General features: G+C 40.9%; 1 protein-coding gene across 4 annotated transcripts in view; it reads left to right on the top strand.

The window, feature by feature from the left end:
- Nucleotides 1–1,123: 1,123 nt before the first annotated feature.
- VSTM2A (V-set and transmembrane domain containing 2A) overlaps nt 1,124–25,044 on the top strand; it is a 27,898-nt gene continuing 3,977 nt past the window's right edge. For 3 of the 4 annotated variants that reach the window (XM_002924634.3, XM_002924633.4, XM_034665567.1), the window contains exons 1-4: nt 1,124–1,864; nt 3,654–3,820; nt 4,896–4,946; nt 7,985–8,321. In XM_002924634.3, the coding sequence (XP_002924680.1) occupies nt 1,786–1,864; nt 3,654–3,820; nt 4,896–4,946; nt 7,985–8,321 (634 nt within the window). In that variant the 5' untranslated portion in view covers nt 1,124–1,785. Of the gene's footprint in view, nt 1,865–3,358; nt 3,408–3,653; nt 3,821–4,895; nt 4,947–7,984; nt 8,322–25,044 lie in introns of those variants that run through there. The other variant, XM_034665570.1, reaches the window with a different exon arrangement.

A 25,044-nucleotide genomic window follows, 5' to 3' on the forward strand; every position in this document is an offset into this window, starting at 1 on the left:
ACAGATGAAAAATATTCACCATGACTTTTTCCAAATCGTATAAATCTTATACTCTGTCTCTACCCACAGTGAAATGTAAATATATCTTCAGAAAATAAATAATGTTGTATTTTATAATATTTTCTGATCATTTAAGTTGTTGCTGCATTCAGCAGTAGAAGGGTAAGTGGTTTAAAAATCCAAGAGCTCTGTTAAGGTTAATTTCTTTCTGGTCAGTGAAGGAATTAGCCAACGACAAATTCTTTACCAGTAAAATGAAAATACATATACTGCATTGGTTTCCTAACAGCATTGTTAAGGACGAGTCATATTTTGAAATAATTTTGAAGATTTGTGGTATAGTTGCATAGAAATAATAATGGGAATAAAATATCTGGTATTCTGCTTTGATAGCAAATGATTTTAATTTTGTTAAAAAGATTTAAACTCACTGGCTAATGGTTGGACTTCATAAGGGCAAATGGAGTCTTTAACATACTCTTTGTAGATTCTTAATAAGAAATAGAATAGAATATCTCCAGGGCAAATAAGTAGATTTGTTCCAAATTCTAAAACTTATTGTGCTTTTTTACCCCCTAAAATAATATTCTTTATTTATATATCCTAAGGAACATTAAATAGTTATTCTTACACAAAAGAAAAGCAGATAAACAAAAAGAAAAATCGTGCAATGAAGACCTTACTGGTATTTAAAACCCCTCCCCCATTCCACAAAACAGATGGGAGCAGGGAAGGCAGAGGGTATATGAATTTAAAAAAAAAATAGAATAAAAGTAATCATAGTATGGTGGGCTTTTCTTTCTGGAAAATTCTCTCAATCAGTGACTTTTTATACTTTTTGTCTTCTCCATTTGCCAGCTAGAGTGGTATGGTGCCTGCCTGAGCCGCTTCTTCTCCACTGGAGGCTGGCTGTTCGGCAATAGATTTGAGAGGAATAATAGCATGTGATCATTCTAGTTAAAGCAGTTAATAACTGGGTAAGAGACATTTCCCTCAAATGACTGTTTTCGTCGCCCCAAAGCAGTCTCCTTCACCCCATCCCCTTCCTCCCCTCCTCTTCAACAATGCCCCAACTTCCTCCCCAAATCTCCAGCTCCCAGCCCCCAGCAATCCTACACCGCAATCCTACAACTGTATTGTCCTCTTAAGCACCGAGCGATCCAGTCTGCAGAGGCAAGAAAGATTCAGTCGATGGGGGAAAAAAGCAAATTGGAAAAAACTAAATGCCCCTGCTCTCCAGAAGGAACACGTAGACGGAGCCGCCAAGCCCCGAGCCCGCCGCGGGCTGCCCGGCCCGAGCTCCTGGCAGGTGCGGATCTGACCGGCGCGCAGAGAGTTAAAGGCATCATCGCAGCCATTAGAGGGAAAAGTTGCGGCGCGGCGAGCCCGGTGAAGTCCTCCAGCCCGCCCCCCTTGCCCACTCCCCACTTCCCGAGCTGGCTCGGCGTTTAGGGAGGGCAGTGATCACGCAAGCCGGAGCAGCGGGCTGACGTTGGACGAGCTGCCAGGTAGCTGAAAGCAGGCAGCCAAGCGGCGGAGGCACTTCCCCGCCTTGCAAGCCCGAGTGTGGACTCGAAGCCTCTCCGAATCCGAGCCAGCTGGTTTTAACCTCCGCGAATCGCACTCCCCTCTCCCCAAAGCCAGTCCTCGCGGAGTGAGCAGCAGGATGTTTGCAGTGCCGCGCGCAGGGCTCTGAGACTGAGCCTCTGATGCGTTTGCATTCCTTTCTTTTGGGGCTTTTTGGCTGTTGGCTACACTGATGTGAACGCCCCCCCCCCTTTTGGAATGATGGGGATCTTTTTGGCATATGTTGGATTTGTTTTCTTTTCCGTTTTATATGTACAACAAGGGCTGTCTTCTCAAGGTAAGTCTGTGCTCGTTGGCAAATATACATTTGCTTGCGGAGTGTGTGTGTGTGTGTGTGTGTGTGTGTGTGTTTCTGTGTTCTCTACATTCAAAGAACGGCCCAGCAGATGTAGTGAGATTCTTAGCAAGTAACAGTGGAATAGTGTTCTGTTTGGCATTTCTCTTTAAAGTTTATTAAATAGTAGGCAAGCTAGATTTGAGAGCAGATCTACTTGGTGTCTGACAATGAAGTAGGTTCCTGGGCAAGCGCAAACACAGGGGTGTGTGTGTGTGTGTGTGTGTGCCTTGTATCTATCTGTGTGCATGCACTGGGTAACCACTCATGCATACATAATCATGGCAAACAAATAGAGCTGGGGATGGGGGCTCTCCATTGCCAGTCCTCCTCAGTGTAGGCAGAATTGGTTTAGTTTCCTTTCTCTGGGTCTTTGCGCCTTCGTGTGCATGTGTGTTTATCAAAGGACAGACTCCTCCGAGGACCCATCAAAAGGCAGGACTCGCATTACAAGCAGCAGCAGCAGCCTGCTGAATCCAGTTGTTCAGGACTTCGCAGGCTGCAGTGATCATTTCAGCACCATGAACAGATCACATCTCTGCTGCCAGAAGACTGCATCACTTCTGCAAGCAGAAATGCCATATTCCTCCTTCCTGCTCCAGCACAAAAGTCCTTTTCACATCAGAATGTCTTCTTTAGCATCTGCTACTTCCTTTAAGTATAAATACAGTTCCACTTCAGTTGAGATCGTGTTGGTATTTCATAAAATTTTGAAAAGACACACTGATGGTGCCCTCTTTAAAAAGTGGGGGGAAAGTGCATCCACCCTAAATCACTCCTGCAGCCCTTCAGTCCTCCTGTACACGACTGTGCATTGTAATTGTGCACTTTCATCAGCCACAAATCTCTCCAAGACTACTCTTAGGGAAACACCAGTTCTTCACAAAGTATCCCTTAGACAAGATAAGAACCACCACCCAGAGCATTCCATGTTAAAGAAATGCCTTTGGGAGAAAGGGAATATTTCATTTTTGTGAGTTTCACCTTAACTCTGAATTTGCAGACAGGCGGTGTCAAGACTGATAGTGAAAAGACTGAAAACAAAAATTTCTGGTGACTTCAAAACAGTCTTTACTCTGAACTAAAACCAGGTGTGTGATGCTTATATGCCGTGTGTATGGCAATTTACAATACAGCTTGATGAGAACGATATGAAGGTTAATGTAGAAAGAAAGGAATGTTCACAGCTTAGAAAGTGTGTGACTTGTTTCAGGGCTGTGGCCTTAAAATCACGACTGCTAATAACTGTTTTGATATATCAGGAACGGGCATTTTGACAGGTGATCAGGGTCCATTCTGTATGACTTGAAACGGCCCCAGTTAGTCATAGATTGTTTAGAAACTTAGAGCAAGACGCTCTCCTCATGTATCAACTTGACACATTCTCCAAAAATGTAGCTCATTGAAACCGTCTGTAAGTTCTGGGTAATGCTGCAATCTGACAAAAGGTATATGCATCTAACTGTGGGCATCTTGGCTAACAGAGGTGAGTTACTTGGCAAGCTTGCTAACCTTTCCATTATCTGGACTTCGTCAACAACAAAGTTACTTAGGCAGGATACCAAAAATGAACAGAAACCAGGCAAAGGGCAGGGGGGTGGGGGAGTCACAGAGGGGTTCTGTAGCCTTTTTTTTTTTTTTAAGTCCAAGAAAAATGTAGCGAGCTCTCAAGGAACGAGAGGCTGACAAGAGTGGTGTGGGTATTCCAAAAGGATGCGTTTCTGTTTTGCAGCAAAATTTACAGAGTTTCCGCGGAACGTGACGGCGACCGAGGGGCAGAATGTGGAGATGTCTTGCGCTTTCCAAAGTGGCTCTGCGTCGGTGTATCTGGAGATCCAGTGGTGGTTCCTGCGCGGGCCCGAGGACCTGGAGCCCGGCGCCGAGGTGGCTGGTGCGCAGGTAGCCGAGCCGCGTCGCCCGCAACGCCCCGTGCGTCTGTGCCCCTCAGCCCTAGTCGTCCAGGTGCACCCCGGGGTACTGGACGCCCCTGGGACCCGCCTGGCCGTCGCGCGTGAGGGACGCCCCGGAGCGAGCCGGGGTGTGTCCTGGTGACAGTACGCGAACACTGAGGCGGAGGAGGTCAGGGTGTGGAGCGCTTCCCCATTAAACCTGGCAGTAACCTCTTTCTTTCAGTACCAGCCATTGTCGAGCTGTCAGTGGGCACTACCGTGTTGTTCCATCCCAGGACACTCTCTGTCCCCCTTCCTGGACAGTGGGGTCGGCAGGGATTTTCTGTGTCTCCACCTCACACACACACACACACACACCCCCCCACACCCTTCAGTGCATCTCACGACTGAGGTTGGGAGAAAAGAGATTGGGGGCAGGGGGGAGAGAGAGAAGAGGGTAAAGGATGGGTAAGGGGAGGTGGGCGTGAGAGGGAGGGAAAAGGGGAAGGGGGGAGGAGGAGCGACGGAAAGGGGCGGGAGGTGCGAAGGTAAAGGGATGGGATGGGGAGTGAGTGAAGGACGGGCCGGAGGCTACTCTGGAACGCACCCGAGAGGACGGCCGAGGGGAGGGGCGAGGGGGAGGGAAGGGGACTGGGAAAGGGAAGCGGCGGGGAGAGTGCGGAGACAGGGTCGGAGCCTAGATGGAACCGTGGCGCAAAAGAGGCGGTGGACTCGTCCGAGCGAAGAAAGACAATCTGGACGAGACCCGCACAGGGGAGGCAGGCCGGGCACACACGCCGCGTCCTGTCCCGGCAAACTTCCCCCCGCGCCCGCGCCCGCGCCCCTGCCGGAGTTCGGCCCTTGCTCGCCGGCGTGTCCGGATCCACAGCGCACCGCGCGCGACTCGGCAGCGCCCCCTCGCGGTCCCGCCGGGGACCCGCCGCGGGGGCTGCGCTTGCGCTCGCGGCCTCGCTGCTGAATCCCCGCAGCGCAGCGGTGCCTACCACCGCCGACGGGGTCTCCCAAGCCTCTGGAGCAGGGGTCCGGAGTCGGGCCAGAGTCTGAGCTGCTCTCCTGTCCCGCAGGTGGAGCTGCTGCCCGACCGGGACCCGGACAGCGACCGGACCAAGATCAGTGTGAGTATCACAGCGGGCGACAGGGGGCGCGCGCGGGTGCCGGCGGCCGGGCTGGCCCCGGGGGAACTGGGGCATCTCAGGTGTTTGGAAGCCTTCTGACTCACTGTCCCGGATGAAGGCCGTTTCAGGAACGCAGGACGAGAGCCAGTTTTCTTTATAATTTCACTGGGTACATAAAAATGGAAGCCGACTTAGAGTCGGTACAATAAAGTTATTTATTTCAATATCGTAGATACTTGAACAATTACTGGAGAATCATTTGCCAGCCAAAGGGTGTGACACTTTTTTCTTACTCTTTTTAGCAGTTACATAACTGTAGGAGTATAGGACTGCAATACTAATATTCATTCAAAGTCATAGAAATAATTATCCTTTAATAGCAAGTAAAACACTAACTTATGAAAATCTTCCTAGGCACGAAAAAATTAAAGCATTCAACAGGATGTTGAAATTGTATTGAAAACAACTTGGTTTTTAATGTGATTCATAATGAGTACAATGTATGTCTAATGACAATGCTCAAAATCATATAAATATAAAACCATAAAGCAATATAAATATAAACCATAATTGGAGAAGTTTGACCTATTGATAATATAAAGAGGTATTTATACTGTACTGGTTAATACTTTTAATAATTCTATGTGACATTAGAAATAAAAAGAAAATTCAATTTTTTTTACTATACCACCAGTGAAGCCCCCTGGAATCACTTTATGTTGATAGAACTGCTTACCTCATTCATAAATAGCAAGCAAGTTTTCATGACTAGAAATGAAATAGTTACATAAAGTCAGAACGTACAAGGTCTGATTAGCATATATATATATGCATATATATATATATATTCCCATTATTTATTTATTTATTCATTTTAGGAATCTAAAAAATCCAATGACCTACATTTACAATAGTAAAAAAGTGGTATAAGATTGGAGTTATATCACAACTAAAAATATAAAAATATATTGTACTAATAGAATCAGATTGTGTGATGTATAATATCAACATGGAAGCAAATATCAAACAAAAATAAGACATAAACCCAAAGCTACAATTTATATTCATAAACTCACTTTTTAGAATATTTCAATTCAATTATTATGATATTACAGAAATTGCTGTTTTCATACAGTGCTAGAAAGACTTTACTGGTAAAATCAATTGTTGGCAACACTTACCTTCACTATTTCATGTTTATACATACGCAGTGGCTAGATTGTTTACTGACTATTCACGCTTCACCCTTCAGCCATGACTGTACGCTCTGAAGACCGGTGAGGAATAGTGTACGAGGGAGCCCTGCAGTTCAGATAATGATCGTGCACTCACTACTAACAGTATCATGCAGGCTAAAAGTTCGTAAAATCTAGTGGATCAGCAAAGTTCTAGTTACAGCCTGAGGTAGAAAGAAGTTTGTTCCCAGCTTAACAGGGTGACCTTGGTCATGTGTCTTAAACCAGCAATTGTTAACTTAGAATTCTCAGGAATGCTTTTATCAAACACTAATGGGAGCGGTGCCTCCTTGAGATGCAAACTTAATGTTTCCACATTAGTCCAAATGAGCCCATTTTCTTTTATTATTATTTCAGAGAGGGAGAGGAAGGGACACAGGGAGGGAGAATCTTAAGCGGGCTCCACCAGCCCAGTGCAGAGCCCGGTATGGGGCTGGGTCTCACAACCCTGAGATCATGACCTGAGCTGAAATGAAGAGTTGTACTGTAATCGACAAAGCCACCCAGGCACCCCCAAATGAGACCATTTTCTAACAGCTCCCTAGATGATTGTAATGTGCAGTCAATGCGGAGAATCAAGGGCCCAAATCCCCAAACCTCAGTTTACTCCACTGTAAAGTAATAATCATATAAGTACTCCAGCTATCTTAAACTTGATTAGGAGACTCAACTGAGACTGTATTTGAAACTATCAATCCCCATTATTTTCCAAGTATTAGTATCTTAATATGTAATTTTGCATACAAATAAATACACACTATGGTTATGGTTCAAATATTGATAACTATTTGTATATACAACGCTGTATGTAAAAAAAGGATGAACACTTCCCAAGTTTCTTAATGACTATGGCCATTTGAAAGTGTATGCCTTCTTCACTTCATTTCTCTTTCAAAATCATGCAAATCCCTAAATCCTGAATGTCTTATGAAATCCATCATCCTGTCAATCATGGATAATATATGATGTATGAAAAATCTAACTGTTCTGATAAACATGCTTATGGATGTAAATGTGTATATGTATATTATACATAATACAAACTTACACATAGACTTTTAATATTTATATATAATTTTGCTATTAATCTGGCATAAAATTATTAGAAGAAATGAGAGCCAGTTTTAATTTTGTAAATCAAACCAGTGTCTGATTGATGGCATCTCCAGTTCCAGTAGCATAAAGACCCACCATGGCAGGGGGTATGCCCTCTGACCCTAAGACTCCAGGTGACCTGAGCCATGCCAGCCCACGACTATTGGTAAGACTGCACCAAACGTTTGAGAAGAATATTAAATAGTCACGTGTATTTTGTCAGTACCTTTAGAAAGGCATCCCGATGTGGGGATAGAAACTCATTCTCAAACTCTGTTGTGACCAACAAAACAGTGTTGTGATCTCTCTGCGGTGAAGAAAAGAGGCTGTATAGACTAAATCATTTACCGTGTTCTGTTTGTGCTTCACTTGACTGAGCTGTCCAGGCAGAGGTCAATCTCATGGTTGGGAAATGGCAGAACTGCTCCTGGAACGTGAGAAATGGGACCACGTGGCTAATAGAATCTGGTGCTGGCTGGATTGAACTAATTATTCCATGATTTTGTGAAGCCAGTTGTTAGTGCAATGGGATAAATATGACCTTCGGATTTGACTGTTGAGAAAATAAATAGCTCTCTGACTGTGGCTATGAGGCTATGAAGACCCTTTAATTTTCTAGCATTAGCAAGCTCAGGAGCAAGTATGGGGACAAAATCATTTGACGTAGCACCCTATTTATTTATTTATTTTTTACCTGCCATTTTTCAGACAGTGAAAGTCCAAGGCAATGACATCTCTCACAAGCTTCAGATCTCCAAAGTGAGGAAAAAGGATGAAGGCTTATATGAATGCAGGGTGACGGATGCCAATTACGGAGAGCTCCAGGAGCACAAAGCCCAGGCCTACCTGAAAGTCAATGCCAACAGCCACGCCAGGAGGATGCAGGCCTTCGAAGCCTCGCCCATGTGGCTGCAGGACATGAAGCCACGCAAGAACGTCTCAGCCGCCATTCCCAGCAGCATCCACAGCTCTGCGAACCAGCGAATGCATTCCACCTCCAGCCCGCACGCAGTAGCCAAAATCCCCAAACAAAGTCCACAATCAGGTATGGAAACCCATTTTGAGCCTTTCATTTTAGCACTCACAAACCTTCCCACAGGAAGATTGGTCGAGTAGGGTAGACAGATTTATGTGTGATGGTTTTAACATGGAGACCTAGTGCAGTTGAAGTCATGATGGGATGAGACGCAGGGGGCACGAGGCTCGCCTGCACAGAGGATGTGAGTTGCTGTCAGTCGCTGACATCGTGTACAGGGGACCTCAGAGCTGGACTTTTTTTTTTCCCTTCTGTATTTACACATTATAAGAACAGTAAATCATGTAATGTTGGTTGCATTATAAATGCATGTTCATTTTCTCTACAGATTTATGTATTGATAATGGCCCAAATTAGGAGACTTTCACTTCATCAAAATGTAAATGAAAGAGACAACACATTTTCAGCGGCCCATAGCTTTAAGGCAGGATTGTTCTCCAAGGGCTTTTGATTTTGAAGGAGAAACTTCAGCTGCCTGTGATGAAAGTGATGATGATAATGGGAGGAAGTGAGGGGGGATGAAAGGCAGTAAGTGCTGCCGAGATAAGGCAACTCCCGTAAATGTGCCTTCGATGCCAATTTAGGGGCTTAGTCACACATTTCCAAAGTCAGCTGCGCAAGTTAAAGCTGTTCTGAATGGCATTAATTTATGCAATCACTCAGCCAATGGAAACTCATTGAAGTTTTAACCTTGATGTGGGATAAAGGCTTCTTGGAATGAGCAGTACCCTGCCCGACCCTGTGACTGTTCTGAATTTTGTTCAAACACTTGACGTAATATTACAGGATGATCATTCTTTAAGTTTTTCCCTTTACACTTTATCATTGAAGAATTATTGATACTACTATTGGTAATAGAAAATTACATTGCTAACGTTCAGTGTCACTTCAGCCATTAAATACAAAAACCTGGTCATTTCATTAGGATGATTTCAAATACATATATAGAGAGATAGATATGTGTGTGTGTATATATACACATATATATAAAATATTTGCTCGTGAACAGGACCTTTAAAATGTGTGCCAACCTAGGTTTCCTACTCATGCATCACAAGTTAATGGAAATGATTTGTACGCAGCTTGACTAAGGGTCCCCAGGAGTTTGCATTGCCTTTAAATGTGGGTGAGCAAGTATCCCAGCATCCCTAGGTCATGGCAGTTTCTGCCAATCTGATGAATAAATAGCTTAGTCTTTTAGCCTCCCTAAGGCTCAGTTTGTGTGGCTTTGTTTCTTTTTCCTCTTTATCATCATTTTTGTTTTTCAAGTTAAAGAACAAAGCCAGAGCTGGAATGTTTATGTACATAGTTACCTATATGCATGTGCATCCACATATACATATATAGCACACAAAAGTACATTTATATATGTGTCTAATGGTTAGAATTTTTGTAGTCATTATTTGATAAAGATTCAGTGTTTTGCGGGACATCGTCCCCCTTTCCTTCGTGCAAAAACAAAAAAAGAAGCCAGATGCTATATGCAAAATTACAGAGTAGTTTAGAACCTTATTTGTGAGAACTCCAAATCATGAAAGTCAAATGATTAGCCTACATAGAATTTCCAAACTAGTTATCATAAATCTGTTCCATTGAATTAAATCAAGCGGATTACCTATTCCAATGGAGGGGTCTAAACATCAAATGAAAGGTCCTATTTCTAAATTATTTACTTTTGGATGAAATAATATACTCTAAAAATACCTATTTTAATGTATTTTTCTTAGTGTTGTGATTGGAGCTAAATGATACAACTCTTGATATCTCCTGACAGTTTTCCAGTAGAACTCACTGCTTATCTTCCGCCACGCCCCCAGCTTCACTTACTGCTTTCTCTGAAGCAAGATGGGAGAAGGGATGCTGACTTCACAGAAACCTGTGTGCATCCAAAGCCATCTGCTTATAGCAAAGATTAGTATGAAATATATCAAAACCTTTAATTTCTGTTTTTTTCTACCAGTGAATACTGGGAAATACTTTTGATATGCTTAGTAACATTTTTTAACTTCTAGTTCGGAAGCTGGGGCTACCTAGCCACCCGTCCTATCCATGTGTAAGTTTCTGTGCTTGCACAGTTATCGTATAGGATACGGTCTGTGGGATGGATATTTATAGAGGAGATCCACTGCAGTACCTACATCCTGATTTATAATTCTGCTTTATAATTTTTCAGGTTATATCCAAATAAAGCTGGTTTCAACACCCATGCTTCATTTATTCACTCTCCATCCTTTCAAGAGCTTCAGTGCCAGACAACGACACAAAAATAGGAGACATACTTCCTCTCTTCAAACAGTGTCTATTTTTATTTGTGAGCAAACAAAATATTTGGAAATTCTATTGATCATGCATCTTTTTTTTTCTTATTCCAGTAAAGGCAAGACATGGTGAAGACACAAAAATTAAAATCTTGCTTTTACAGACCGAGACCAGTAGCAGCCTTTTGTCTGTTTTCACCTGATACGAGGAGACAGGTTTCATCCATGGTGCATGTGTTACAAAAGGCTGGTTTATCTGGACTTTTAACTTCATGATCGTCTCAGATGTAGTTGATTAAATTATTTAGGCTGAATTACTCAATTCTTAATTCATACTATTTTTCTGACAAAGAATTTCTGTCTCTGTGCAGGAAAAGTATTAGCTGAAAGTAATTTGGCATAAATACTATATATAATGTTCAAATTGTCATACGAATAACCAGCTTTCCTAAAGCAGAAATGTACTCAAAACAAAAAAAAGATAGAAAAAGAGCCTCTTTTCATCTACACACCACAAGATAAAGAAAAGATTTAACTGTCATTTAATATAGCTAATCCCTTATTTTTCCAATATTTTTTCCAAGTTAGCATGTGACTGTACCCTTCTGTTTTAAACTATTTATCTTTATGACACCTCCTTTTTTTTTTTATTTTTTTTTTTAAGATTTTTTATTTATTCGACAGAGATAGAGACAGCCAGCGAGAGAGGGAACACAAACAGGGGGAGTGGGAGAGAAAGAAGCAGGCTCACAGCAGAGGAGCCTGACGTGGGGCTCGATCCCATAACGCGGGGATCACGCCCTGAGCCGAAGGCAGACGCTTTAACTGCTGAGCCACCCAGGCGCCCCAATGACACCTCCTTTTAAATTCGTTTGATAAGCCTCGATTAAAACTAAAACAATGAGGAAAAATGATAAAGCAAACGGATAAACAAAACCTGGCTTTCGCAACCCTTGTTTTCTCATCTCCTGTCCTTCTGAACTCTCCAGTTTTGTGCACCCATAACTAATGTTGAAAGAAGTGTCCTGCACATGTTCTGAGGAGGAAGACTCCTGACTCTAACACGCAGTGGTTTCCTTCCACCTCCACAGAGAACACGGAGACCTACTTGAGCCTCCCCTCCCCAAGCACCTCACTGTCCCCCACCACCCTCTACTTGGATCTTCCTGTCTCATCCTCCCCTCCTTTCAGAAGCCCAAGGTGCCCTCCACAGACCTCCCCAAACCCCCCCACCACCCTCCTTTTGTTCCTTCCTTCTTTCCCTGCTACTGACCCCTCCCCAAGCCCTGGAAAACTGGCAAAGCAGACGGAATCCAGCCCCCACCCGCCTCCCCCACCCGGCAACGGGCAGGGGGTGTGGCCGCCCACTCCCACTGCTAGCCTGTCCCTCACTGCTGGTCCGTGGTCTGCAGCCCCATCCACCACTCCATGTCTTGTCCTGTGCAGTTGTAGGACCCTCTGTCCCCCTCCCTGTGTCCTCTCGATTTCTGTTAGAGGTCGACCTCTCTTTGTTGGCTTCTCCCCCAAATGCCTCTCTTACATGTAGTCCTGTCGCATTGTCAACTCCCTGATCTAATCATCCATTTTTAAGACTTGGACTGCTAACTTTCCCTCACAAAACTCCTCCACTCAGGTTTCCATTTCTGATTTCTTTATGGAGAGCCAGCCGAGGGTTCACTATGGTCCCCAACACATCTCCACACATGCCTTCTGTAAGTGCTGGGGCAAGTGGCCTTGGCTGCACGTTGGCTGCCTCTGCACCACTGGGATGCGGCACCGGCACCTGTCCCCCCGCCCCCCACCCTGGGCTGGGCTGTGGCCTCTTGGACCGTAGGCTGTGAAGTGATGTTATGTACGTAATGCAATGCCAAGTCCACACTTGGCCTTTCTGAGGCCTGGCCACATCTGCTGTGGCCTCTTAGAAGCCAGGCACCAGGTAAGAAGTCCAACTACCTTGAGACCACCTTACGGAGAGAAGCCCAGGCTCCCCAGCCTTTACCCTCAGCCCCTGCTGCTCTTTCAACCAGTGCTGCTCAGCTAAGCCCAGCTGACACTACATCCTGAGAGAAAAAAAATAATTGTTGCTTGAGGGCACAAGGTTTTAGGGTGGTCTGGGTTGGGCCCCTGAACACAAATACTCAAAACTAACTTTATCCTAGCTTTCTCACCAAAAAGAAATGCCCTTCCTCTGGTGTTCCCAATTCTTTTAATAACGTCATCCCAAACACAGGTCTTGTGGAAACCTTGAAAACCTTCTTATTTCCTCTTCCTTTGATTGCCACAGCGGATGAGTTATTCAGTCCCTCTGTCTCTTCAAAATGTCCTTGAACAACTGCATCTTTTCTGTTCCCCCCAACAGGGACTTAGTTCTCAACATAGGCCCTCTTCACTTTCCCCATCTCTTACAAGAGCTCCTAACACTTTGCCTGTTTAAATTCTAATGCCTCCAACAGATCACAACAGACCAAGTATGAATTAATTACTATTTCCAAAGCATCATCACAAACTTTCATGGTCTAATTTCCAGCCTTGTTTCTCCTGAGTTTCCAGTCCTCATGCCCATAATCTTCTTAATTAGTATTTCCTCAATGTTTTCAGATACTGCCTTACCTCTGTGACTTTGCAAATATGTTTTCTCTGCTGGGTTTTTCCCTCTTAGCTGAGTTCCTCTCCAGTGCAAATTCTTTTATAAATCTTCCTCCGATCCTCTCAGAATTGACTGTTTCCTCTTTCAGGGCTCGCAGCAACTTGCTTACACTTCCTTTGAAGCCATTGTTGTGCCTTGTAGGGTAGCAAGTTTTCCAGGACTTTCCTCCTTTCCTGGCTGGATTCCACCCTACATTCTGGGAAGCCTGTCTGAGGCACTAGGGGGTTATAGGTCACCCAACAATAATGTCTAGGCTACAGACATTACAATTTGCATTTGTATTCCTCCAGGTGCCAGAACAAGTGGATTTCATGTTTGCAGGAGAAAAGGAAAACAGGGACAGTAAATCTTTTTCTCTTTTTTCCCTTATAATTGTTTTTGCATAAATAGATAATACTGCCACTATTCCAAAACTGACCGAGACTCTGAACATTGTTTCTCAGAGTGTCCTGCAGACGACTTAAGCCGGCATCACCAGGGAGCTTGTTAAAAATTCATATTCTAAGACTCCACCTAGCACCTGTTGAATGAAAGTCTCTGAATCTAGAATCGGAAATAGGCATTTTTATGTGTGGCAAATGATGAAAATGATAAAATGTTCTTACGGACGAGGAAACAATTTGTATCATTTACCATGAGATATGCATGTGTGTGATGCTACAATACTTTTATAGAAACTGGTCTTCTGCCATTATTTATTTTCCCGTATTGAGGTGGACTTTTGTGAAGCTGTTCTCTTCACTCCTGTGATCAACAGCTGGCACTTATCAGAAAACTGGCCGTGGTTAAGGGGTAGCTACGTTCCTGTTCCTACGTGTGAGGCTCTAGTCACTCAGCAGGGATGCTGATTCTCTGAACTCCAAAATACGATTGTTGTGTTTTCACCGTGAGGTGAACCTGAGCATCGAGAGGCAGCTGTTGTTACAGCTGCTAGAAACCAAGAGCTCCCACCAGCTCCTCTGTGGCTCGTAAACATGGCTGCTTTCCAAAAGTGGCCAGAGTTAGCAAGCATGATCTTGAAGCAGAACTCAAAGCTGGTGCGGGAAAGCAGATGAGGGCCGGGGGGTCTTGCCAGAGACTGTTTTCCTCATTTAAAATACGAGGAAAGGGTGTCTTATTTTTAGGGAGAGAGCCAGTACTATAATTTAGACCTTAATGTTGATTTTGGTTTAAATGATCCAACTTGGCTGCTTACACAGGTTAAATTAATTTGATCACTGTAATTCTATCAGTTAAATGGCTGCTATGTAAATCAAGTGTCTATGAATAAGATGAAAAACAGATTTGAGGCAGTGCTTTAGATAATACAGGCCACGGAATCTGCTAGAACAGTGTTTGAACCGGAATTAAGTAGATTAAAAGTCTATACTGGCTAAATTCGCTCGCAACCATATCTAACTCATTGAAATTCAGTAACCAGCTAAGTCCATAAAACCAAGACCCAGCTCTATGTTGGAAGGGCTTTTCAATGCACCACTGGCCACATTAAGGTTCGCTTGTGATTGCCAGGAGCTCTGTAACTGAGGAGACCTAAAGCAGAATTACCAGTGTGGTAAGCTTCTGTCTCTAATGATTGCCTGAGCCTTGAGATTTCAGAGAGCTGCCAGGGAAGCAGCTATCTGGATAGATAACCAAAGGTTTGAGACGTTGCTGGAAAGAATTCTGTTGGTCAAAGTAACACATGTCCTAGAAAAGACAAGGGTCCCTTCTCCCAAGGAACACTGCTGCCGCGTATAGCCTAACACAGGTGCATCCACTTCTACCGCAGGGGGCTGTGGGCACAGCAACTCCAAGTCATCTGCATAACCCACAGCTGGCCGGGTCTCCCTTTCCTCATTTGTTAAATGGGAACGATAGTATAAACCTCACCAAGTTTTGAGAATTAAATGAAATCATATATAGAGGGAGCTTAGCATTGATCAAGCCCTCAATACATGATAACTAGCTGCTGTATTAATATTGTTGCATATGCTTTTTTATTGTTCTGATTATTATTAGGAGCAAGGAGGTGCTGAGAGTAAATGGTCTACACAACCTGGCTCTTGGCTCCGCTGTGGTGAATATATCCCTTATTGGGTGTGTAGGTAGGTGAGGGGTTAAAGAAGGAAGACTGAGTCTTCATTCCTGGCTTATGTTTTATCATATATAATTTCAGAACTTTCTTTTTTACTTCTGTCACAATGCCATTAATTGATGATAAATTTTGCCCTATGTAACCATACTAAATATATTAACCACCAGCTGTGGTGCCCAAGGTTGTAACGGGATCCTTACTGTAAAGCGTAATAAAATTCCAAAGGATTGTTAAGAATTTGAACTGCGGGGCCTGGATAAAGACCCATGTATTTGGAAACCACAATTAGGCTCACTGGCTGCTAACTTAATTAAATTCAAGCTTTCAAAAAAGCCCCTCAGAATTTTTAAAGTCGTAAAATGATCAAAGATACATCTGAAAACATAAACAAGGGAGAACAGTTAAAAGCCTTAAAAGGAAAAAATAAAATGGATTTAGAACCCAATAAACCCCAGCTTGTTTGTTGAGTGAGCTGTGTACACAATATCTCTGAACCTCCAGAACCGTTATTTATAAAAATAGATATTAACACATATGCCCTAAGGCCCATTTTCAGCATTAAGAGGCATGACGTGTTTTAAATATCTATCAGGGTAAACCTGGCAGGGAGTTAGTTCAGCAATGGCTGGTTCCTTCCTCTTTACCTACCGGATTTTAAAGCATATTATTAAATAACTATGATTTAAAGGGGTAATAAAGGAACATAAATATGAATAAAGATGAAAGAAAATAAGAAGGCTGAAATCTCTCAAATTATATAAAATAATATAATATCTGATGAGCTAAAAATATAAGAACTAAGGAAGGATTTATTTAATTAAAAGTGACAAAAGGAAACATTATTATAATATATAATAGGTATCCAAATGAACTCAAATTAATTAAAGAGCTAAGCAGAAAAGAAAAATCGGAGAAAGATTAGCATAAAATCAGAGGCTTGAGGCTTTGAAGATTTAAAGTTACAAAATATACAAGAGAAAATAACATTTTACTATAAGTAATTTAAAACATTTGTTTAATTAAATCAAATTTAAGTAAAAAAGTGATACAGCAGACAAGGAAATATGTGTGTCTAATACATAGGAAAAGAAGAAAATAATCTCAGTTTTACATATGCTGTGATTATGTCATCCATTCCAAATGACTTAGCGATACTGAAATAAACTTTAATCAATTCTCTATTTGACAGCAAAACCAAAATAGAAAATATCTGGGGCCTAATATATAGTTTTCAATGGTAACAACAACACAAAAAGTATAAAATATCTATTTAAAAAAAACAATTGCAAGCAATCTAAATATGAAGACCATTGGAACACTTTGTTCAGAGAGTTTAGGTTTGAGTAAATGAATGAATATGCATGGTTTTGGATGAACAATTTCAACTTTAAATATGTTAGGTTTTTCAAAAGTATTTATAAACTTGATGCAGTCTCAGTCAAAACCCTAGTCTTTTTTTAAAACTTGACACACAGAATGTTGGCAAAGATTTTTAGAATCAATGTGTTTCATCAAGGTTACAGTGACTCGGGGCGCCTGGGTGGCACAGTGGTTAAGTGTCTGCCTTCGGCTCAGGGCGTGATCCCGGCATTGTGGGATCGAGCCCCACATCAGGCTCCTCCGCTAGGAGCCTGCTTCTTCCTCTCCCACTCCCCCTGCTTGTGTTTCCTCTCTCGCTGGCTGTCTCTATCTCTGTCGAATGAATAAATAAATTAAAAAAAAATCTTAAAAAAAAAAGGTTACAGTGACTCAGGCATTTTGCTATCTGATTACTTGCACAGTGAATTGGTACTTTCCTTCTGGAGGAAAATTTATCTGGAAAGATCAGTCACAGGGCTTTAGACCATTTGTCCCACTCATACCTGAGGTGAGGCTCCCCAGAGGAACTTCCAAGATCAGTAGTGAAGCAGCCCAGACGCATCAGCGGAGATGCTGCTCACAGAGGCCTTCCCCAAACAGCAACTACCCAAATGACCAAAAAGAAGGAAGTTACCTCATGAATGTGTTAAAACGTTACAACCATGCAGTTAGTATGCAGGTTCTAAAATCAAGTTTTAATGAAATTAGATAAGATTCAACTCAGAATACAATGTAAAAAATAGAGGATACAAAACATTAAAGTAAAAAATATAGAATACAAAACTTTAAATCAATCTGAGATACTTGCATAGAAAAATGATAAATATGAAAATGTGCATCAAAAGTCAAGATGCTATGATTTTTAATTATTTGATTATTTTGTGTGTATAATTAACATTTGTACAATGATAATTTATTGCTTTTGTTATATGGAAAAAAACCCACGTTATTTAAAATTTCCCAGATTTAAAGATAGGCTAATGACAGAGGCTCCTGGGTGGCTCAGTCGGTTAAGCATCTGACTCTTGATTTCAGCTCAGGTCATGATCTTGGGGTTGTCAGACCAAGTCTGCATCGTGTTGGGTTCCATGCTCAGTGGGGAGTCTGCTTGGGATTCTCGCTCGCTCTCTCTCCCTCTGCCCTCCTTTCCATGTGCTCTCTCTCTCTTTCTCTAAAATAAATAAATAACTTAAAAACAAAAAAGACCAGTGATAACTCATGAGAGAGAAAACAAACAAACAAAATATACTCAAAATTACAAAAGACAAAGTAAAATAATGGGTAAGATTGTGGAGGTCGTGACAAATTAAAAATATATACAGTCACGTGTGTACACATGCACACGTATACATACATGTACACATGTGTGCATATATATATATGTATGTATATATAAAAGGTACTACTATGAAAGTGGTATACTTAGAAATTGCTAGTAGCCTTGAAATTAAGAACACTATGTTAATTCCTGGGAGCTGGATAGAGAATCTGACCATCAAATTATTCTTTTTGTTTTTCTAAATATAATGAGTGTGATCTTGATAAGTTTATTATGATTAAACTAATCAAGCACATGTAAAGTCCATAAATTAAATATCATGCAATCATTTTTCCTCTCAGTAGTATGACTCATTCATCCCCCAATTCAGAGGGAGTTCAGAGCGGTGAGCAATGGTGCAGTCATTGGTACTGTCAAGGAAAATTAGTACCCTGGAAGATTTATAAATGATAATTATGTTTTATTTAATATGTCTTTTAAAAAGTCTGAGAGAGCATTTTTGCATGAACTTAGAACCCTGTATGCATTAAAAAAAAAAAACAGTATAGGTTAAACTTTTAGTGCTTGAATTAAAGCAAATTGTAAAACTAGGAGTTAGGATTCCTCATTCCACAAAGATGATGACTGTGGAGCCATTGAAAAAATACAAAGTAAGAAATCACATTAAACACTCTTGTTATCTTCACAGACATAAGCATTTTAATAAAGATTAAGTAATGCCGTCACACTACATTTTAAAGTAGAATGGTCTGAAGCATTGTGAAATAAGGGTGTCTGTTATGGGACTGATTTCTTTCTTGTGTTATTTATATGTTTTATGTTATAGACATTCTTAGCAGCATCTTCTTCAGCCATTTGGAACATATTTGAGTTTTAATTTTTCTGATTAAATAAACATTAATTTTCTCATTTCTCTTAGCATTGTAAATGCTTAATTTGAAAATACTGCATTTAGGGAACAAGCAGTAGAAACACAACTACTAAATAGGAAAAAACCCTTCAGAGTGTAAAAACTCAATTTCAAACAATCTGAAAATATGAGTATTTTGAAGATATGAACTATGTCTTGATATTTTTGGTGTTATTGCAGCGTCCAGCATTGTGTTTAGCATGTAATTAGAGTTAAATAGGTGTTTAAGGATTAGGTATGATGTTTTGGTTCATGTATAGTACAAACCAGTTAGGATGATACCACTGCTGAGAAGATACATGACTTCTTATATAATTTGGTCAGTCTCTAACAAAACCACCCCAGATACCTACATATTAATGAAGAACACACTTGGGTCATCCTTCATTGCATACCATGGCAACAACAACATTCATTTATTTAAAATTATATTTAATATCAAATTATCTTTAGGAAATTTGATGAGCAGCCCCTGGCAACTATGTACTTTTATTTTATCCGTGTGCCTTGATAAAAAGGATATGGATTAAAAGTATATATATATATATAATATATAATGCTTCATCTCTTAATTAATTCTGATGGCTAAGGTCATTTCTGTTACGAAGTTCATTTATAAAGCATTCCAATTTAGATAATTTTGAAATAGCTGGGTTAAGGAAAAATGTACAACCATTGGCCCAAATTTGGAAAACATATGGGTAAAGTCTTAAAACATTTTTCTTATGTTAAAATAAGTGTGTTTTCTGAAGCTATATAATTGGTGTTTTTCTATATCCTGTTGGCATTAGGTCCTCAAATAATTTTTTCCTCAAAAGCAAACTTTGCTGAACAATTAAAATTAATGTTTAAATATAGGCAAATTATTGTTGAATTATATTGATATCTTTATCTTTCAGTTTATGTAAGAAGATAAGTGAAAATTGAAATTGCATATTTGCAACTTTTTTTCCTTCTCTTTCCTTTACTTCTGTGTCTTTACTCTGAATGCCTCAGTTGCCATTTCTGTAAAAATGTGAGATGTGTTTCTTTCTTTGCTGAGGGATTCTTCTCAGTTGATGGGGGGAGCATCCATGACAGGGTGCAGCAGGAGTGTGGGCGGAAAGAGAGATCCTTTACTTCACCAGCTCGTGAGTGAGTGCTCAAATATGAAAATGCAGCTTGCTTCCCTCTCCATGCAATAGGCAGTAATTCTGGCTGTGGTGCACCTTATGTGAGCATCCTCACCCAGGGCACACTAGTCCAGACCGTCTGACGCAGAGCCATCCCACCTTGACCCCAGCTGTCCTCATCGAATGTGCTTACATAAGCCCTTTGAGGGATTTGGCATTACTTGACAGTACTGTCAGTGCGCGTGTAGTCCCTCACAGGGCATTTGTGGTCATTCCAACAAGGTGTGGGTTAATATCTACCTTCGCATTACGAATAAAGAATGTACTAATTAATACTGAAAACACGCATGCAGAAGGCATATTTAAACTCCACGAGTAAATAGTTGCAAGCCCTGAGCAGTGTTTATTTATGTACTGGTGAATGCAGTGCTAATAAGAAGTCATTCTTATCCATGCATTAAAGGAGTCATTAAATGTATGTCGTATTAAAAACTTCACTCTCTGGAAACATTTTGTTTTCCACCAATTTATATTGTTCGCCATTCCATTTTGTCAAAGCAGCTCATATTTCCAAATATTTCTAACAGACTGAGAGTCTAGAGTTTGCAGGCTTGAGGAATCTCCAGGGGAAACTGTGATGCACGTTAGCTTGTAGTTGAAACCGAGCTGGTTCTGAATCTCAGCAGCCCCACCTACTAGCCGGGCAAACTCGAACACATCGCAGGTTCACCAGCTTCAGCCCCATAATTTGGAACCATTGTAATAACTTCATGAGACCACAGAGGTAAAGAAATAGTAAGTGTTCAAGAGATATTTGCTCATCTTTGTGCACTGAGATCAGTCTTGGATGAGTGAGTTACAATGAGTGCACTGTTTTGAGATGCCCTGTGGCCTTAGCAGGTGGGAGGAACCATCCCTTGACGTGTTCCTTCGCAAGTCACTGTAGAAGGTGGAAACCCTGATATCCTGCCATGGATAGAGTCTGGAAAATTCTATCCTGAATGACATATCAGCCATGCACCTTGGCAATTAGACTGTGTACATGGGCAACTGCACTTTTTTTTTTTCCCTTAGCTACAATAAGAGGCCTCATGACTAGAACAGAACTGTAAATTTGCTGCTGAAAAGGAAAGAGAAAAGGAAATTTACACAGTTGCCGCCAACGTGCCAGGGCACAATAAAATAGGCAATTTATGTATTAGGTCAAAATGCAGCACATTTCTTTTAAAAAATGGATTTCTGGAAGAAATTGGCACAGGATCCATAAGAATTCTAATAAAAAGATGCTCTATTAAAAAATTATAGGGTAAAATCATCCTATTATTTGACCTTTCCCCTTAAATAGTGATTTAGTATGTGCAAACCTGAATAAAAATTGCATTAAAAGCTAGCTCAAATTTTCTCACACAGCTGTTTTCATTTCTTAAAGCTGGCATGTGTAATAAAAGAGAAGTATGTCAAAGGGTCTGTCTGTTCCTAGAGCTGCAATGGACACTTCATTCTTTATAAACTTGGCCTCCTTAGAGACAAAATTATTTGACTGTTGCTTCTTTTATTATTGGAGCATTTTCATTTTTAGGTTTGTTCAGATAATAAGCCTCACTCATACTCACTTGTATAAAATAAAGACTCTGGAGTAAGACTGTGGAGCCACATCACATGACAGAAATTGTTTTCTTTCTCTTTTCTTGCTGATTTGACTCCACTAGAGCCTCACACAGGAAAGAGAAGAGAATTATACCCAAATTTATAGACATGCCCTGCATTGATCGTTCCTCATATCTAAACCAGTGAAAAGCTGTACTCACATAGGAAATTTACCTATCAGAAAATATCGGCAGCCAGGAGAAGTGGATATTTGGGGAACTGGTATAATTTAGATGGCATAAATTCTCCAGATAGTTGTCTAACCGCAGCACTTAGTTCTTTGCATTCATAACCTGGTACACAAGAGCTCCGGTGGCCTTCTTCACTCCGTCACGAACGAGTGGTGGCACTGTAAAACAACCAACTTAACTTTCTTAGCCCTGGGCTTTCAAATTGAATAAAAAGCTTGGAAAAAAGGAAGTTCTTGGAAGAGGACATGTGGGAATGATGGTGGAGCCACCTTGTACTCAAATATTTAAATGAATTTGGAGGAACCTTTAAGCTCTTAAAGTCTATAATGTGAAAAGTTCAAAATATTATTATGTCATATGACATTTGTTACGCTATATGAAGCAAAACAAACTTCACGTCTTATTCATATTTAAGAAAACTCAAAGTCTGATGATGTTTTTGTATCCAGTATTTATCAATTCAGAGTTGGGGGAAAGAAACTTTCGATCAGATTTTTTTTTGTTCTTTTTTCTCTGAAGCATGTGATAACCAGTGCATTTTCTCTGAAAAGATTAGCATGCATTCAAATAATAGCTTCCCATCTTGATTTAACAGATGTGGAGACAATGGAGCAAGGTCGTTTGCCTCAGGGAGTTTCTTTAAAAAAAGCACGTCCTTATTCTAAGTTGACCTGACTTGCATTGCTGTCTCTTCATTTCTTAATTTACTCCGTATTATCCATGGGACTTAGGAGGAGTTATTCTATGTCATTGAGTTACATTTTCCTGATCTATACATTTACTATTCAGAACTGTTGAGGGGATGAACTGACAATATATGCAACGAGACAATGTATGCAAATTCCCTGGTGCGTATTCCCTGACACACAGTAGATGCCCAACGAGTTTTAGTCTTTTTGGAAATGGATGTGGACAAGAGGGTTGCTACATTGTTAAAACATGCCCAGTGTCTTCCCGCCTCATGACCCTGGGTGCAGGGAAGAAATGGCAGTACAGATAGAACAGTTTAAAAAGGAAGGCACTAAAAGAGAGCTAAGTTCTTCCAGCTGGGAGACAGATGAGAGGGGCAAGGCCGACTTTGCAGTCTGGGAAGTTGTGCTGAGTAAAACGAGGCAGGGAGATGCAGGACGGAGCTCTCCATGGCAGTGGTTCTCACCGTGTGGTGTAACTGCAGCTCATCACCCATTGACAGAATGCCAAGGCCTTACTCCTGTGCTGTGATTGTTGTTTTTTGTTGTTGTCGTTGTTGTTGTTTGTTTCTTTGTTTTTTTTAAAGCAATAGATGGAATTTTTTGTTCTTCTTTGAAATAAGTATAGTGAAGACAAAATATTGGAGGCTTTTTTCTTTTTCTTTTTTTCACATTTCTCCTTAGCCAAATTCTCTTTTGTCACAGTCAGCCTCTTGAGAAATGCTTGCTTTTCCACATGTTAGTGAAGGTGATGTGACACTGGCTATTGCATGAGGTAGAAAAGCTGAAAACTGGAAGCTAAGTTTCTGCAGTCCTTAAACTTCTAAGACGACTTATCAGACTTTTCCATTTGCAAAATGGAGAAAATACCTTTCCAGTGTTACAAAGGCTTGGGGAATTACACCTGAGAGAGAACTATGAAAATCTTTAAGCATAAAAACAAACGAAAGTCATCGTTATTAAATAGAAGTCAAAGGACCGCGTGAAATGGCATTGAGTCAGAGAGAAATCTCTAGGTTCTATTAGGCTGCTCTTCGTCTGGCCACACGATCCGTACATTTTCTTCGCATAATTTAGATAATAGTATCTCTCTTCTTCACAGGGAATTTTGTGTAAGGGACAAAAGCCTTAAAACTCTCAAGGAGTTTTTTAGACATTGAGAGTCATAAAAAGTGTTGTCCCTTGCCTTTAATAAGCTTACAGTGGAATCAGTGAGATAAGCTATGAATGTAATGAATTACAAGTTAATGTAGGCCATGTGAAGGCCTTTGGAGAGGCAAAGCCCATATACTCTGAAATTCAGGGGAGAGTGAGATTACAGGGAGCTGGGGGAACACACAAAATGGATGCAGGCTACGTGAGGGGAGGAGCTGCTTAAATTCATGGTCATATTAGGGACTAACAGATCACCCTGCCTGGCCTGGGCATAAGGCAAAAGAAACTAACTAAAGCAAAGGAGGGGATCCAACACAATATCTGTCATACTAATATGAAAAAAAATTACACAAACAGTTATTATGCTCAATTTAGAAAATGTAAAACAAAATGTGTCTTGTTTGGGATCTTAGACATGAGAGGCAGCAGAAGAAATTGGAGCTCAGGCTCCTAACTGCAGTCCTGGCTCTCATTATTTCACAAAAGTAAAGTGTTTCTATCAGTGAAGATAAGAATAAAGCCGGGTGAGTGGCCAAAGTTTGTTTTAAATAAGAACTTTCTATAGAATAGAGAATAATAACATGTTTGATAATAATGTAATATTCCGAATAGTGTACATCTGAATGGAAAGGACTATGATGATTATTTGTTAAAAGAACACAGGACAAATGACAGCATTCAGAGTCTTAGATCTCACCAAGTCTTTGGGTTTACAAAGATAAAGGAGTCCATATTTCTTCATTCAAGACCTAAAACAGAAAGAAGAGAAAAACAATTAGTGATTTAATGATAAAATTGCTTTAGAATCTAATGTACAGGGGGGACAAAACTTTGTAATTGTCCTGACAGAAATACATTTCATTTAATAGAAATATGCTAGGAAATGCATGTACCTAGAGCAGATGAATGAGTACTAGGAAAAAACAAGTTACAATGGCATATTGCATATCTGATGGCAGTTCAAAATTTTAGTAGCCTTAAAATACTCTTTACAGTATGCAGCTGGCTTTCTTTCCGATTATACTGCTTATGTAAATTTTGTTTTAACTTGCACATGCTGGACATAGTATGGTTGGAAATGTTGGGTCAAAATGAAGTAGCTGTTCCCTTCATATCTTTTTGGGAACAATGAGCTCAGACATTTCCTATGAAGGGTTGATTATTTGAGGAAGGGGCAGCATAGTACATGACCTGAGCAAGTGTGAGCCAATCTGCAGTGCCCACGCTGAAGAGGAAACCATTATTTCACAAAATATCTTTTTTGAAGAGTGAATCATTTTGCTTGCTTTTATTGCTCTTAGCATTATTTAAACCTTTACTCAATATCAAACATATTTTGTGTCAAGTCAAGTGCAGTTGGCTATTCAAAGAGACAGTAATCATTCCTTTTTCTTTTCCTTCCTTCCTTCCT

This window comes from Ailuropoda melanoleuca, chromosome 1 (assembly GCF_002007445.2).
Source record: "Ailuropoda melanoleuca isolate Jingjing chromosome 1, ASM200744v2, whole genome shotgun sequence".
NCBI lineage: Eukaryota > Metazoa > Chordata > Mammalia > Carnivora > Ursidae > Ailuropoda > Ailuropoda melanoleuca.